We start from the raw sequence: 15,462 nt of genomic DNA, 5'->3' as shown, positions 1-15,462 counted from the left end.
CTTTTCGGCAATTGTGCCAACAAGAAACCAACTAGTTTCAGCTGTGCCTGTGAGATGTGGCTGACCTTCGTCAGGGTAATTATAATGGTGCCTGTATAAACAAAAAATGTAGGTTCTCAATATAGTGCATGCATATTCAGATAATACAGTTTTTAACATACGTCTGAATTATAATATTGCCAATAACAATGACAATAACGCCCTGTGACGAATCCAGAGGTAACGCCACTGCTTTTAATGAGACCAGGGAGATGAGACCGCTACCCAATAGTCCCCCTGGGGGTAGTTCTCAGCTGGTGGATCTCATGGGGAGGGAGGACCCCATTGAGAGTAGTGACTATCCCGGGAGCATGCAGTATCATCCCTTTCACCTTCGCACCTTGCCTCAAAACCCCTCTAATACCAAACTACCCAATGTCACCATGCCTTATTGTAGTATATCTCAGGCAAGGACTACTGGGACGAGGAAGAGACAGTGAGTAATGAAAATCACTGCCAGTTACGAATGTGTACACTCTAGCCTTTTGAGTGATCCTATTGATCTGCTGTCATTCAAAGGAAGCGAGGGAAGAGAAGTATGGCATCTTCGTTATGGGCTCAGCAGGAGCCGAGAGTGTGCCCATGTAGGTGCAGGACTGCAGAGCAGAGAGGCAGACAGTGCCCAGGAGGGAAGCACACTCGCATGGGGCCCGCAACATGGAAAGATACCGGAGGACAGGTAAAACACCCCCCGGTGACTGAAGCTGCTGGAGTGCCTCCTAACTGCCAGCAGGCTGCAGGCGAGACGTGCAGAAAACCGGTGAAGGTCCGGGTGAGCCAGGAAAGCCACAGAAGGGCCTCGAAGACCTATGAACAACCGGGGGGAGAAGGCCAAGACCCTACAGGTACAAGGGTGACTAGTCCCAGGGTTGTGGAGACCCAGAGATTGCTTGAAGACCACAGTGAAGGAATACCTATGGGGGGCAGAGTGACCTAATAAAAGGGGTCTGGAACCCACAACAGGAAGATATACCCCAACCAATAATAAAGGGGAGTACGAACTTTGCAGATATTAGTGGCATGCACAGACCTTGGCAGGAGAGTAAACCAAGGCTGTGGAATACCACCACACTTGTAATGAGGCCCAATATACTGTAAATTGATTTTGTGAAGGATTTAGAAGTACTATGTTACTGAAGGTCTAATATGAGTTGAATATCTCTTAGAATGGAGCAGAGGGAGGAACATTGTGATTTCAGCGTAAGGCCAAAGATGCTTAAATGCAATGTGTTATATCATTTACTCCCACCCTGGCATATGGTTAACATACTTAGTTTGTTGTGCGACAGGTTCAGGGTGTGCACCATGTCAAAGTGGGACAGGGACCCCTATCAGCCTGGGGCAGGCGGACGATCATCGTTTTCACCAGACCCAGTCCTGACACAGAGCAGGGGTATGGGAGCTAGGAGGACCCCAGTCTCTGTGCCCCCCACGGTTTGTGTCATGGTACCATTACCAGTTACCACTATCACCCAATGCCTACTATATCTGTCCAGAGTTCTGATTCTATTGTTACAGGGCTTCCTGTCCAAGAAGGTTTTGCCAAAGAGGGTACTCGCCATACTCTATGCAACAAATCCACAGACATCACCAAATAAAAAGAAACATCTATGCTGGTCCGGCAGATCAGCTTACCTTCAACCCCTAATTCACTGCATCTCCACATCAGCAGCATAACCTTGAGGAGCCACAATGAAGAGACTGAATTACACACTACGAGCGAGAAGGGGACTGGAATACTGAGTATTTTAAAAATCTCCTGTGGCTATGGCACAAACCCTTTGGAAACGAGATGGGTAGATTGGCCGAAGTCAGCAAGTGATCTAGGGAGCCAATGGGGAAGAGAGTGTCAGAAGGAGGACCAGAAAGACCATAGATGGCGGGGGTATAAAAACCGAGTGGAAAGAAGACAAGATGATGGGTACTTTGGGTGAGGTCAGATGGAGCGGAGGTAAACCTAGAGACCAGGCGGAGGAAGGAAGGTGGAGAAGAATGATTTGAAGATTGTGGTGGAGACGAGGGAGGAACTGCCTTTTTAGCATGTTAAAGTTCAACCTGCTACCAACAAACCATCATATTGATTGTAATACTAAAACTAAAAATCCTTGAATCTGTTTCTACCGTGTGTGCATTTTTAATGCCATCTGTGACAGTATAGAGACAGAAGGGAAACCAGCAGATGATCATGAAATGTTGAAAGGCCAAGTTTGTGTCGGTTCAGTTGAAGTATCGAACCGCTATCAAGATATTAAAGAGTTATTGGGCTCCCATACCGAGGAAAGAGGACCTGAAAAGAAAGTGGTGCGTCTTCTAGTTGGAAGGAGAAGGTGATTGGACAGCTTGTTCAACATGTTGATCGAATGGGCTACTAAGTTTCTGAATTTGTTTTTATTGTTTAATTGTTTCGATATTTGCACCTCGATTTAAAATAAAGAGAAATAGAAGCATAGTGATAGCCTCTATGTCTTTAATAGAATCAAGACTTTCCAGCACGTTATATTGGAAAATCTTCATTGGGCATACTATTGTGCCTTCCCTTCCCTGCATCCCTTCTCTGATGTGACCAGAATGGTGTATCTAGAGCCAATATCACCCATGTTCCCAGTCATTCAGCAAATAGGCATGGAAAGAGAACTAGCCATGTATTCATGTTGCGATTTTGTTCATGCAGATACCTACTACACCAGCTGTCGCTTGCTGTCTGCCATAAAAAGGACAGTGTTTTCCTTCCAAGTGCAGAAACGGGAAAGTTCAAGCTGAAACCAGAAATTTCCTTCATATTCTTCACCAGTCACACGCCATGTGAGTACAAAAACAAAGGATGTTTGTATGACCATTTTTCTGGTTCTCGTTGTGCTATTTTATTCCCTGCCCTATATGGATTACAGGGCTGTACCTTAAGTTGTATTTCACCTCTAGATATTTTCCCAGTATGAAGGTGGCTGCAATTGAACATGGGTCGTGTGGTTGAAAGGGCTAGCCCTTCATCACTAGACCACAGGAGTCAATTTCCAAGAACAAGGCAAACACGCCCTGTTAAATAAACATCCTAATAAACGAAATAAATATTTTGCAGATTTTTCTGAAAAATGTATGTTTGAAGTATTAAGATTGGCATTCATAGGACTGCCTGTCCTGTGAACGTGTGTTTTAAATCTCTGCTTTCTGGCAGTAGGGGGCTCCTGCTTGATTAGTGCCGCGAAAGCAGAGAATTAAAGAAGCAAATGATACTGTTTCTGCATACAAAATGCCTCAACGTCGACTTGGACGCACATTTCCAGCTTATTTTCATAGGAACTTTGTTTAAAAAATATTCAATATATATTTATATTATGGCTAATATTTATAGACATTACAATTTTTGAGTAAACTACCCTTTTAATCTTTAAAAAATGTGTTTGTATTATTAGTAAGGTAAGACCAAATTTGAGTATATCAACAGTTTAAAACTCAAATTGGCACCTCAGGCATACACATTTTCCATTTCAGATTATAATACAGTTCCATAGTTCTGTTTTATAGATTTCATGTGTAAATGCCAGGTTTTTTCGAGGAAATTCATTATTTCAATCATCCCATATTCATCAGTTATTATTTTAATTAGCCACACTGTGGGCCTCCTTACAGATTTGGTGATATTTCAGCAGTAAATCCACCAAAATACCACCAAACGGATTTACTGCTACCTTCGCTTGGTCTGGTGGAATAACCACCGGATTACAAGTGGCGGCATGGCAATGTTAGTCCCCATTTATGGAGTCCATACGACTCCATGGGGATTTTGACTGAATTACTGCTGGCGGTAATTCCACCGAAATCGCAGTTTTTTTGTCAGTAAGGTGGCAGAATTACCTTCACCATAGTTGTGTGGTGCAGTAATGCGGCGGTAACTCCATTACTGCTACATTACTGCCGATTTTAGCTGCACCACGCAATCCACCCATATTTCTTTGACATATGAGAACCATGGGAGTTCTACCTGGCTGATTTAGAACGTCTTCCGGTCCCTCTTGATATACATTGAGTTCTGGGGCGTTCTACCAAGCAATGGCTTTAATTTCACCATATATCAGATGCCATGACATCCTATTTTCTTCTTTCACTAGGCAGCTGATATCTACATGGCCCCACAGTTCTGCACCAAATGTGGCAGAATAGCCTGGATCGGGTACGCCTCCATTGCATGTTCTAGTCCGTCCAGCATAGTGATTAGCAGTATTTGTAACTGCCATGCCTAGCCAATGTGGTCAAACATTTTTTAATTTGATTATGCCATTTTATTGTATTTGGATTTGTATGCCCAAATAATCATAGCCCACGTCCTTCTCTAGAACTGTCTGACCTATGGAGGATCTATATTCCAGCACTTGGTAATTTTATTTGAGATAAAGGTCATGATTTTAGTTTTCAAGATATTCATTGTTAATTATTTTTCTTGGCACCTAGTAGCAAAGGAATTCAATTGGCATTGGAGTCCCTTAGAGACCTTGCACACCAATACTGCATAAGCAACCAAGAGCATCCCCCTCGTTTCCCTAATAATAAGGGGGCATCAACTTCTATACTACTTTAAAGAACAGAAAGATCATTGCTCAGTATTAATCAAATTTGTGAATAGCAGAGGGGCCATCACACAACCTTGATTGACCCCTCTTGCGATGTTAAAGTGTATGGTACAGGCTGCATCAGATCCCCAGCGCACCACACCAGAATTTTCAGAGTACAATTGACTAATTGCTTGTGTTCACCAGACAGTGACATCCAGATCAGCCAATAGCGCTACTATGCCTCTGGGCCTCTCTTTTTAGCGCTTTACAAATAATAATAAATAAAACAAATAATGCCCACAGTTGTCATGACCCATAGAACTTGCCCTTTCTGGACTTCCTGGTCCTTATCCCGACGGGGCTTGTATTCTTTGTTACTCCCAACATGGCTGCGCCAAGCGACTTGCCTCGCACCAGCCTTCACGTCGCACACGGCACGTTCTATAAATTGGCCACGCCCCCATGGACCCACGCGTCTCAATGCTATCAATAGGTAGTGTCTTGACGTGTGTGTGCTGTTCGGCGAATCCACTATTCCTTGTTCCTGGTTCGTTCTTCCTTCCCTTCACCCCTTTCCTCTAATTTGCTCCCGGAATCCTGATTCCTAGCGACCGCTACCTTTTTCCTGGACATCCTGGAACAGCGGCCTTCCCGGAACTCTGAACGCACTCTGCAGCCGGACGATACTCGAGCGAGCCTATACAAGACCCGATCCGTCCACAAGAGGAATCCTCCTGCGGAACAGAGCAAGAAGCGATCCCAGGTGAGACGGGGGGAGATTTACAACAGTTTGAGACTCCAAACGACCGACACTGATACTGCTATGGAGAAAGCAGTACAGGATCTTATGCGTGGTATGCAAGAGCTCACAACTGAAGTACAGAACTTAAAAGCTGAGAATGCTGCGTTAAGGCAGCTTGTTTTGTCTCGCGACCCCGCTAACAGGGACAGTGTGTTACTGGGTGGAGTGGTAGACAAATATGATGGCTCTGCAAAACCTTTACGTGGATTCCTGGATTCCTGCTTGGTGCATTTTACTTTTAAGCCCTATTATTTTTCAACTTCTAGGGCGAAGGTGGGCTTCATAATCTTGCACCTTACAGGGAACGCATTGACATGGGCCACTCCCTTAGTCAACTCAGGGGTGCCCTCCTGGATGATTATGACGGATTCATTCAGGCACTCAAGACTATGTTCGACCGCCCAGAACAGGTTTTTAGTGCTCAGGAACGGTTACTTGATTTCCGACAGGGTACTCAGGATATGCTAACGTACGTTACTAGATTTAAACAACTGGCCAAGGAAGCGGATTGGTCCTCAGAAGCAAGTTTCACTCTATTTCGCAGGGGTCTAAACGAGGACATTAAGGATGAATTAGCCAGGGTGGCTCGTCCTAGTTCATTCCAGGCTCTTATGGATCTAGCCATGCAAATAGACTTCCGAATCCAGGAAAGAAAGGCTGAAAGAAGAAAGACCAAGACACCCTTTCAAAAGAATTCCCTTGAGACCTCTGTTAAATCCGATTCTGCCCCAACCCCTGACATAGATCCGGAACCCATGCAAATAGGAGCCTTCCGTGGGCCTATTTCCCCTCAAGAAAGGATGAGAAGGATCCACACAGGCCTCTGCATGTATTGTGCCTCGGATAAACACCTTGTTAGAGAATGCCCTCTAGCCCCTCCACGGCGTTCGGGAAACGCCAGCTCTCGATCCTAGATGGAGCGAGGTGTCGGGAGAGAAATGTTTGCTCCACATCAATTCCATCCTTGAACTCTCCTGGACAAAACAATTTGGTGATACTACAGGCCTTCCTGTCGCCCTCCAAAGACGAGACCTATCCCATTCTGGCCTTGGTGGACTGCGGAGCTATGGGAATTTTCATTGATCAAGACTGGGTTGTTAGTCATCATATTCCGTACGAGACACGAAACACCATGCAGCCGGTGGAGGCAATTGACGGAAGACCCCTCTCTTCAGGACCCATAAGCCTGCAGACTAAAGTGATCCAACTTCCCATAAACCATCATCAAGAGCGGATTACATTCAACATCATTAAGTCAGCCCATTACCCCATGGTTTTGGATATGCCCTGGTTACAAAAGCACAATCCGTATATCAATTGGACAGCAGGATCATTATTCCTGGGCTCAGAGTTCTGTATGTCCCACTGTCTATCCCTAGATCCCTCCTCGATAACTCCTAAAGAACCACCAAGAGACCAAGAAACACCACTCATGGTTTCCAATATCATACAAGTTCCAGAGTCCTATCAGAGATATGCTGATGTATTTTCTACTGCCATAGTCCAAGCCTTACCCCCTCACAGGCCCGAAGACTGTGCCATAAATACAGATCCCTCAGCTGTAATTCCATTTGGCAGAATGTTCATTCTTTCCGAACATGAGAAAAAGGCCCCTCGGGAATACCTAGACACCAATCTTGAAAACGGCACCATAAAACCTTTGAAATCTCCAGCAGGTGCTTCGTTGTTTTTCGTTCCCAAGAAGGATACCAAGGAACTCAGACCTTGCCTAGATTAACAAGGCTTAAATCAATGCACCCTCAAAGATCGGTACCCACTACCCCTGATCTCGGATATCCTGGAAGCTGTGAGAGGCGCCGTAATATTCACGAAGTTGGATCTCTGGGGTGCCTACCACTTAATCCGTATCCGGGAAGGAGACGAACGGAAGACAGCCTTTAGAACACGCTTTGGTCACTATGAATACCTAGTCATGCCCTTTGGACTTGCCAATGCTCCCGCAGTCTTTCAGCGTTTTATGGATAGGGTGTTCTCTGATATGTTGTTCCTCTTCGTCATTGTCTAATCTGGATGACATATTGATTTTTTTCCAAGGATCCTCAAAAACATGAAGAACATGTAAAGGCAGTACTACAACGACTTTGTGAACACAAACTGTTAGCCAAACCCGAAAAATGCTTGTTTCATGTTACTTCGGTTCACTACCTAGGATTCATCCTTAGCCCGGAAGGAATTGGTATGGACCCATTCAAAGGTAAAGGCCATACTGGCCTGGCCCACTCCCACATCTGTGAAACAAGTTCAATCCTTCCTGGGGCTCGCCAACTTCTACCAGAAGTTTATTTATTCCTTTTCTGAGATTGTTCAGCCGATTGTTGCTCTATTGAAGAAAGACACCCCCTTTATCTGGTCTACGCCGCAAGATAAAGCATTCCAACGATTGAAGACAGAGTTCACGCAAGCCCCTATCCTGACCCAGCCCGACATAAATCGCCCATTCCTAGTGGAAACGGATGCCTCTAACTACGCCATAGGGGCGGTTTTGAAACAGGAACTCGAGGATGGACTGGAGCACCACATTGCTTACCTCTCACAAACCTTGACTCCCAGCGAGACACACTATTCCGTCCTGGGGAAGGAACTGCTGGCCATTCGCCAAGCCTTCACTGAGTGGTGACACCTACTTCTGGGTGCTAGATATCCAGTTCAGGTCCGCACAGACCATCGGAATCTCCAAATTCTACAGTCGTTGGAGTGCAGGAACAGTCGTTGAGCCTACTTCTTTGCCCAGTACCAATTCCAAATCACTCATGTTCCCGGATCACAAAACATGATTGCTGACGCCCTATCTCGACGTCCTGACTACGTAGCCACTGAGGACAAGGCCTATCCTAAGATGTTTCCCCACGCCATCTTTGTAGCTCAAGCAATCAACCTCCTGGAAGAAATCCGAGTGCAAACCCAGTCCGCTGACCTCTGGAAGGATATTTCAAGGAAGAATCCATGGAATCTAACAGTTAAGGAAGAATATCTATTCAAGGACAATGCACTGGTCATTCCTACGCAGAAATTACAACACAGGATAATAAACCTCTGCCATGATACCCTTCACTCCGGTCATCGTGGTATAACTAACACCCTCTGTCTTATACAAAGACAGTTTTGGTGGCCTCGAATGAAAACCGACGTACAACAGTACGTCAAGGCTTGTGCTATCTGCAGTCAAAACAAACAAGATAACAAGAGACCGGCGGGTCTTCTACTGCAACCATCGCTGCCAAAAAGACCATGGGAGTTTATTGCTATAGACTTCATTGTGGAATTACCACCTTCCCGAGGATACACGACCATCATGGTAACCATAGACTTGTTCACTCATATGGCTCATTTTACACCTTTGTATAAACTACCATCCTCCTCAGAACTTGCTGGAATCTTCCTGGAACATATTTTCCGTCTTCATGGACTTCCTTCCAAGAACATATCGGACCGAGGACCTCAATACGTCTCACAATTCTGGAAACATCTGTGTCATATTCTAGGGATCCAGCGCGCTCTCTCATCAGGTTATCACCCACAAACCAACGGAGCCTTGGAAGGTGTAAATCAAACTCTGGAGCAATATCTTCGTTGTTTTACAACCAAGGTTCAGGGTGACTGGTCTCTCCTCATACCCCTGGCCGAGTTTGCCTACAACATTTCCGATCACTCAGCACTCAAGGTCAGCCCTTTCTATTGCAGTCAAGGTTTTCACCTGTCCGTTTTACCTTCTGTTCTTCCACATCCCACTCCAGTACCTACTCTCGACTCATGGATACAGACTCTCATCAACATACACAAGGAAGCCAAGGAACAATTGAAAGAGGCTCAAACACGCACTAAGCTTTATGCAGATTCCAAAAGAAGACCAGCGCCTTCTTATTCTGTTGGTGATCAAGTCTGGTTGTCCTCGAAACTATTACCGCGACATCTACGGCCAAACAAATTGGTCCCTCAGTACTATGGACCATTTTCCATAAAGGAAATCATCAATCCTGTCTCATTCCGACTCAAGCTACCCGATTCCTGGAAGAAAATACACCCAGTCTTTCACACTTCCCTATTGAAACCTTACATCCAATCCACCCGAAAATCCTGCAGACCCAGTCCTGTTGTTGTGAAAGATCAGCTGGAATATGAAGTGTCCAGAATATGCAATTCCAGGTATAAACGGGGTTGACTTCAATACCTGGTTGAATGGAAAGGATATCCTCCTAGCGAGAGAACCTGGGAACCAGTTTCTAACTTAAATACCCCTCGACTGCTTAGAAGATTCCATCTCATACACCCGGGCAAACCTGGTGGAACAGGTCTTCGGAGGAGGCATGCTGTCATGACCCATAGAACTTGCCCTTTCTGGACTTCCTGGTCCTTATCGCGACAGGGCTTGTATTCGTTGTTACTCCCAACATGACCGCGCCAAGCGACTTGCCTCGCGCCAGCCTTCACATCGCACAAGGCACGTTCTATTAATTGGCCGCGGCCCTGCGCGTCTCAACGCTATCAATAGGTAGTGACTTGACGTGTGTGTGCTGTTCGGCGAATTCACTATTCCTTGTTCCTGGTTCCTTCTTCCTTCCCTTCACCCCTTTCCTCTAATTTGCTCCCAGAATCTTGATTCCTAGCGACCGCTACCTTTTTCCTGGACATCCTGGAACAGCGGCCTTCCCGGAACTCTGAACGCGCTCTGCAGCCGGACGAAACTCGAGCGAGCCTATACAAGACCCGATCCGTCCACAAGAAGAATCCTCCCGCAGAACAGAGCAAGAAGCGATCCCAGGTGAGATGGGGGAGATTTACGACAACAGATGGTAGCTAGGGAAAGAATCAAAAGCTGTCTGTAGGTCTATATATCAGCAACATTGATGGGAAGTCGCCTCAAAGTACCATGTTTATATATAAAAAATATCAGTCTAAAGTGCTGATCTAACGTTGATATAAATTTCCTAAACCCGGACTGTGCAGAGGATAAAACATTTCTCCTTGCACCTTTTCGCAAGTATAGTTGCTGTGATTCTGGCATAGAGCTTCAAAAGGGAATCCAGAAGTGATATTTTCTCTAAAATGTACTGGTTTGTTATCACCCTTTTTGTAGAATGGAATGATAGTTTCGCCCTGCCAGCTTTAAGCGATTACTTTAGCTATATTCAAATCATTGAACAACTTTGTCAGAAATGGACTCCATATGTCTGGATTATTCCTTAAAAGGTATATTGGAAGGCAGACAGGACCAGGGGCTGTTGAGTTTTTGTTGGCTTAGGCAACTTGTACCTCTTTCATTGTAAATACCATGATTTCAGAGGAATGATGTCATATAATACCAACTGATTGATTGAAATCCCCAACAACAGTGGCTTTTACATCAATATCCCCATTGGCCTTATGCGCAATAGCTCTCTGATCACTTGAATATAAAGTTCTGAAATGAGCAAACCATTGAAAATCTGTGATCAGCATGTGCAGAGTATTTAGTTGCATCCCATGGGCAGCTGCACGCCAAAGATATCTCTGACTCTTGGACTTTGCCACAATGTTTAGCACATCCCATTGTGTCATAGTAAACACTTCTTTCTTTCTGTTCATTCATATGATTCTTCAGTGCTGATAAGAGCGCTGTCTCAGCTAGGCTACATTCTTTATCAGACCACCCATGATATTTAATTTGATGTGCACCATTAGTCCTGTTCACATCACCTAGTAGTAATGGCCAGTTAATCACAACTGATTAGTGGATTGCTCACACTATCATATAGTCAGTAAGGATCTGTAATTTGTAAAGATCTGACAAGAGGGTATCTTTATAAAGCATCTGCCATTTCACAGTTCTTTCATTAGATATTTGTGACTGTTTAGTTGGGTTAGCGACTGCGGTTGAGATGGCTATGGTATTCATCATAGGAGCAAATGTAAGCACTAATGGGTCATTGTTATTCTCAAGTCTGTCAGTTACTTCTAAAAAGATGGCAGAATACCCCGATTCGAGGGCAACTTAAGAAATAGCCGATATAGGTGTGTGATACATCAGCCCTGTGGGTAGGATGTGCCAGGCATTTATGTATCAACAATATTAGCTATCTTTTTACCATATTAATAGTGGCATAGAGGTTCCTTGTAATAGAGCTCAGGAATTTCCCAATATGGTTGTTCAATTGCCATGTCAGAAGAAAACAAGAAATTGAGTTTGAATTGGCAGTTGAAATCACCTACAACTATTACACAATCATGGTTTTAAGATCCCCATTCTTCATAACCGTACCCAGAGCGGTGTCTAATATTTCTACTGCCTTCCATTCTGGTCTGAGATATACAATCAGTACCTTTTGGTTTGATGGTAATAAGTAACATATCTGCTAATAATAATGTAGTCTATCGATCGTTGATATCGAGGCTAGAATGAGCCCATGTTGGCAACCTCTCTGCCCCTTTTGGGGGACCTCTAGAGCCTTGGGAGGCTGATTTGAGGAAGGTTTGATATTCCTTCCATGTCTCCTAGAGAGAGGTATCGACTATGGACACAAGAAATACATCTGTGCCAAACTAGGTCTTTTTTCCTTGCTCCCAAGAATCTGAATGTTCCATGAAAGAATTCTTACTGGTTTTGTCATTAATGACATAGATAATGTATAATAACTATCTTCTACAGATCTTTTAGTTAAGGGATTGCAAGTGGGGGAGTCAGTTTATATTGTGTTAAGTGCATTTGTGTTTGTGCAGTGATAAAGTTCTATTAGGGCAAACGCAAAGGAAAAGACATTGGGTGGCCGGAGACCAAAGGCCAGAACAAAGGCCCCGACTATCATTGCAATAACTCAAGTGTTTTTTCTTTAGTACCAGATAGAATCATTGAGTTTATAATAGAGCTGAGAAGAAAAGTAGACAAATATATGTTGGTAGAGTAGGAAAATCGGAATTTGTACACATATACAATTCAAGAGCCAGTCCCAATGGATAAGAAATGTTCCTTAAATTGGTGGCAGAAAAACAAACATAAGGAATGTAGCAGAAGAAAGAGTATTGCTGGAAAAATATAACAGTGAACAAAGATAAAACAGTAGTGCTGTATGAGTTGCATTCTAAAATATTGAGGTGACATGGGGGATGACTACACATCTTAGTTATTTTTTTATTTTATTTATTTTCGCAGATTTAATGCGCTACTTCTACTCTTTAATCGGAAGAAAATAAAAAAAAATGGAAAGAACTGGACAGACAGTACAAAGACAAACTCACTGAGGCCAAGAAAAACTTCTAAAACGAGCAAATCTCTAGGCTGCCAGCTCCACGGGAAAGCTCTGTCAAATTCTAAAACCTCCAAACCTCTCCCCTCCCTTTCAATCCTCATAGGATGATTGTGAGATGGTTCAACTCGCCTTCCACGTAAAAATCCAGAAAGCTTGCAAGGCCATTGGCCTCAGTCAGGTGTCTTCCCATGCACAATCCACCTTAAATGACCTAGACATCATTACTTTCACAGGAGGATAAATTCAAGTTCAACCCCCTTACCATAGAGAAGCTCCTCTCCACCCTTAGGCAGACAACATGCTCAGAAAAAATGTGCCCCCAAAAATCATTCTAGAAAACAGATATTTTTGCTCCACTCTTTTGCAGGATGACTAATGCCTCCTTTAGAGATAAAGAAGTACCAGCAGCTATCAAAGTAGGGACAGTTACTCCGCTGGTCAAAAAACCAGCGCTTGACCAACTGGACCCAACACATCTCCGCCCAATAATTAATTGTAACCTATATTGAGAATCCTTGACAAAGTAGCGAGCAAACAGTTGCAAACCTACGTGGACGAACGCAACCTGCTCAACGCACAACAATCCGGGTTCAGAGGCTCGCACAGCAGTGAAACTGCGCTGCTTGACCTTCAGACTAGAATGCTGGATATCCTGGACAAGGGAAATACTGGCGTGCTGATACTCTTGGATTTACCAGCAGCTTTTGATCTGCTAGATCACCATAAACTCCACGAAGCACTGGCAACATCGGGAAACTGCTCTCAGGAGGCTATAGACTGGATTTCATACATTGGGGTGGCACATTTTCTAAACCTATAAGCATAAACTGCGGCAGTGCCCCAGGGGGCTAGCTTGCCCCTCTTCTTTTTAATCTACATGTCTCTGCACCCTATATAACAATCTAGGGGTGCTATTTACTAATTTCGCGGACGACACCCTGTTGATAATAGAATTAAGCGGGTGCTACAGCAAGGACAGGTCCACCGGCGCCAACATCTACAATGTAATTGAGGCCTGGGTGAAAACAAACTGGCTCTGTCTAAATAGCAGGAAAACAGAGCTTATGAGCTTTGGATCTGTTCAGGCCAGGGCCAAATTTAGCCCGGATTATGCTCAGTTTAACATAAAAAACTAAAATATCCCAGTCTCTGACAAAGTAAAAACTCTAGGTGTATATCTGGAACCTACACTTGGAGCTAACGCTCACGTAGCTTACCTAAAGAAGAACTGCAGGCATTACCAAAGGCTACTCTGGCATATAAAACCTGTCCTAAACAAAGAAAACTGCACCACCCTCGCCAGAGCTATTATTCTCTCAAGACTGGACTATAGAAATTCCTTGTTACTGGTAGCTAACAAAAGTTGCATAGACTAATGTCTAGTCATCCAGAGTGACACTGTGAGTGTCATCAAAAGCAAATCTAGGAGGGACCACGTCACACAAGATTGAAAATCTATACGCTGGCTAGCTGTAGATGACTGCATCACCTTTAAGACAGTCTTGATAGTTCACCATTGCCTTTATGGTGCTGCTCCAGCATATTTAAAAGAGCTAATATCAATATATGAACCGGAACGACCTTTGAGATCAACCCTATTTAACAATCTAGGGGTGCTATTTACTAATTTCGCGGACGACACCCAGATGATAGTCAAGGCCTAGTTAAGACCACTCGTGTCAAGAAAGCAAATGGACTGGGGCGATTTTTCCCAGTCAAAGCTTCCCTTAAATGGAATAATCTGCTGGCCACACTCGGGCTAGAATTCAACTTTTCTTTTTTTTTTAAAACTCTTTTTATTAATTTTGCAACAAAACATAAGTCCCCCCTCACACCCTCCGAACCAACCCCCTTCCTCCCTCGGTGCCGCCTTGGGTTTCCCACCACTTTCCGCTCACCATTAATCTCATGATGACTCTTCAGGGGCGTTGCAGTCACTGCAGGTCTAAAAGTTTTAGGCGTTGCGGGCGCCAACCAATCCTAAAATCATCCCTGAGGAAGTCTAGCACCTCCCCCCAGTCACTCGCAAATTTCTGCAATGCGTTGTTCATAGCGTAAGTAGCCCATTCCAATGCCACAATCTCCCACACTTTACGCAGCCAGTCCTGGAACATCGGTATAGCTGAGCTTTTCCACCTTTGGGCAATAATTGTCATTCCAGCTATGGTTAGCGTCACACATGCTCTTTCTCCACCTCTCGGATCCCCTGGCCTTCCTTCAGGGCGGAGGCTGAGTAAAGTCCATTCCGGAGGTACGTTACCCCCGGGTCCGAACACCTGTTCTTGTGCTTGACTGACCTCCTTCCAGAACAGAACTATCTTTGGGCACCTCCACCAAATATGCTCAGCTGTGCCCTCCTGTTGACATCCCCTCCAGCAGATCCCTGATGACTTGGGGTATATCCTCCGCAAGCGAGCTGGGGTATAATGCCACCCAAAGAGTATTTTATACCAGTCCTCCTGGTTTTGAGAAGCTCTAGCTAGTTTGGGGATTCTCTTCCAAAGTTTCTCCCAGTCCCTCCTCTCAATGACTCTGCCCAGAATCTGCTCCCATCTCCCCATGTACGCCCACTGCGGTCTCAACACCGCCTTATCCAGGATCTTGTATAGCTGTTCGATTAGGCCTTTCAAACCATCGTTAGTCATAAGAAATTTCTCGAAGGGGGTCGGTGGCCTCGTGGCCGCTTTCTTATTTGACGGCTGTAGGAGCCAGTGGTGCAGTTGGAAGTATCTCATTCTCTTACCCTCCCCCAGAGCAAAGTCCCTCTTGCAGTCCAAAAAGGAGCTGATCCCCCCGCTATAAACATGTCTCTCATTCTCCGACACCCTCCCTC

General features: G+C 44.6%; 1 protein-coding gene across 3 annotated transcripts in view; it reads left to right on the top strand.

Annotated features, from left to right (window-relative positions):
* The window catches only part of ADAT1 (adenosine deaminase tRNA specific 1), a 528,266-nt gene that overhangs the window by 266,175 nt on the left and 246,629 nt on the right, over positions 1-15,462 (top strand). For all 3 annotated transcript variants that reach the window (XM_069635460.1, XM_069635462.1, XM_069635461.1), the window contains one exon: positions 2,711-2,841. In XM_069635460.1, the coding sequence (XP_069491561.1) occupies positions 2,711-2,841 (131 nt within the window). The remainder of the gene's footprint in view (positions 1-2,710; positions 2,842-15,462) is intronic.

Source organism: Ambystoma mexicanum, chromosome 1q, assembly GCF_040938575.1.
Source record: "Ambystoma mexicanum isolate Mex_15411 chromosome 1q, UKY_AmexF1_1, whole genome shotgun sequence".
NCBI lineage: Eukaryota > Metazoa > Chordata > Amphibia > Caudata > Ambystomatidae > Ambystoma > Ambystoma mexicanum.
The sequence above is the reverse complement of the archived record's forward strand: the minus strand, read 5'-3'. Positions and strand labels throughout refer to the sequence as shown.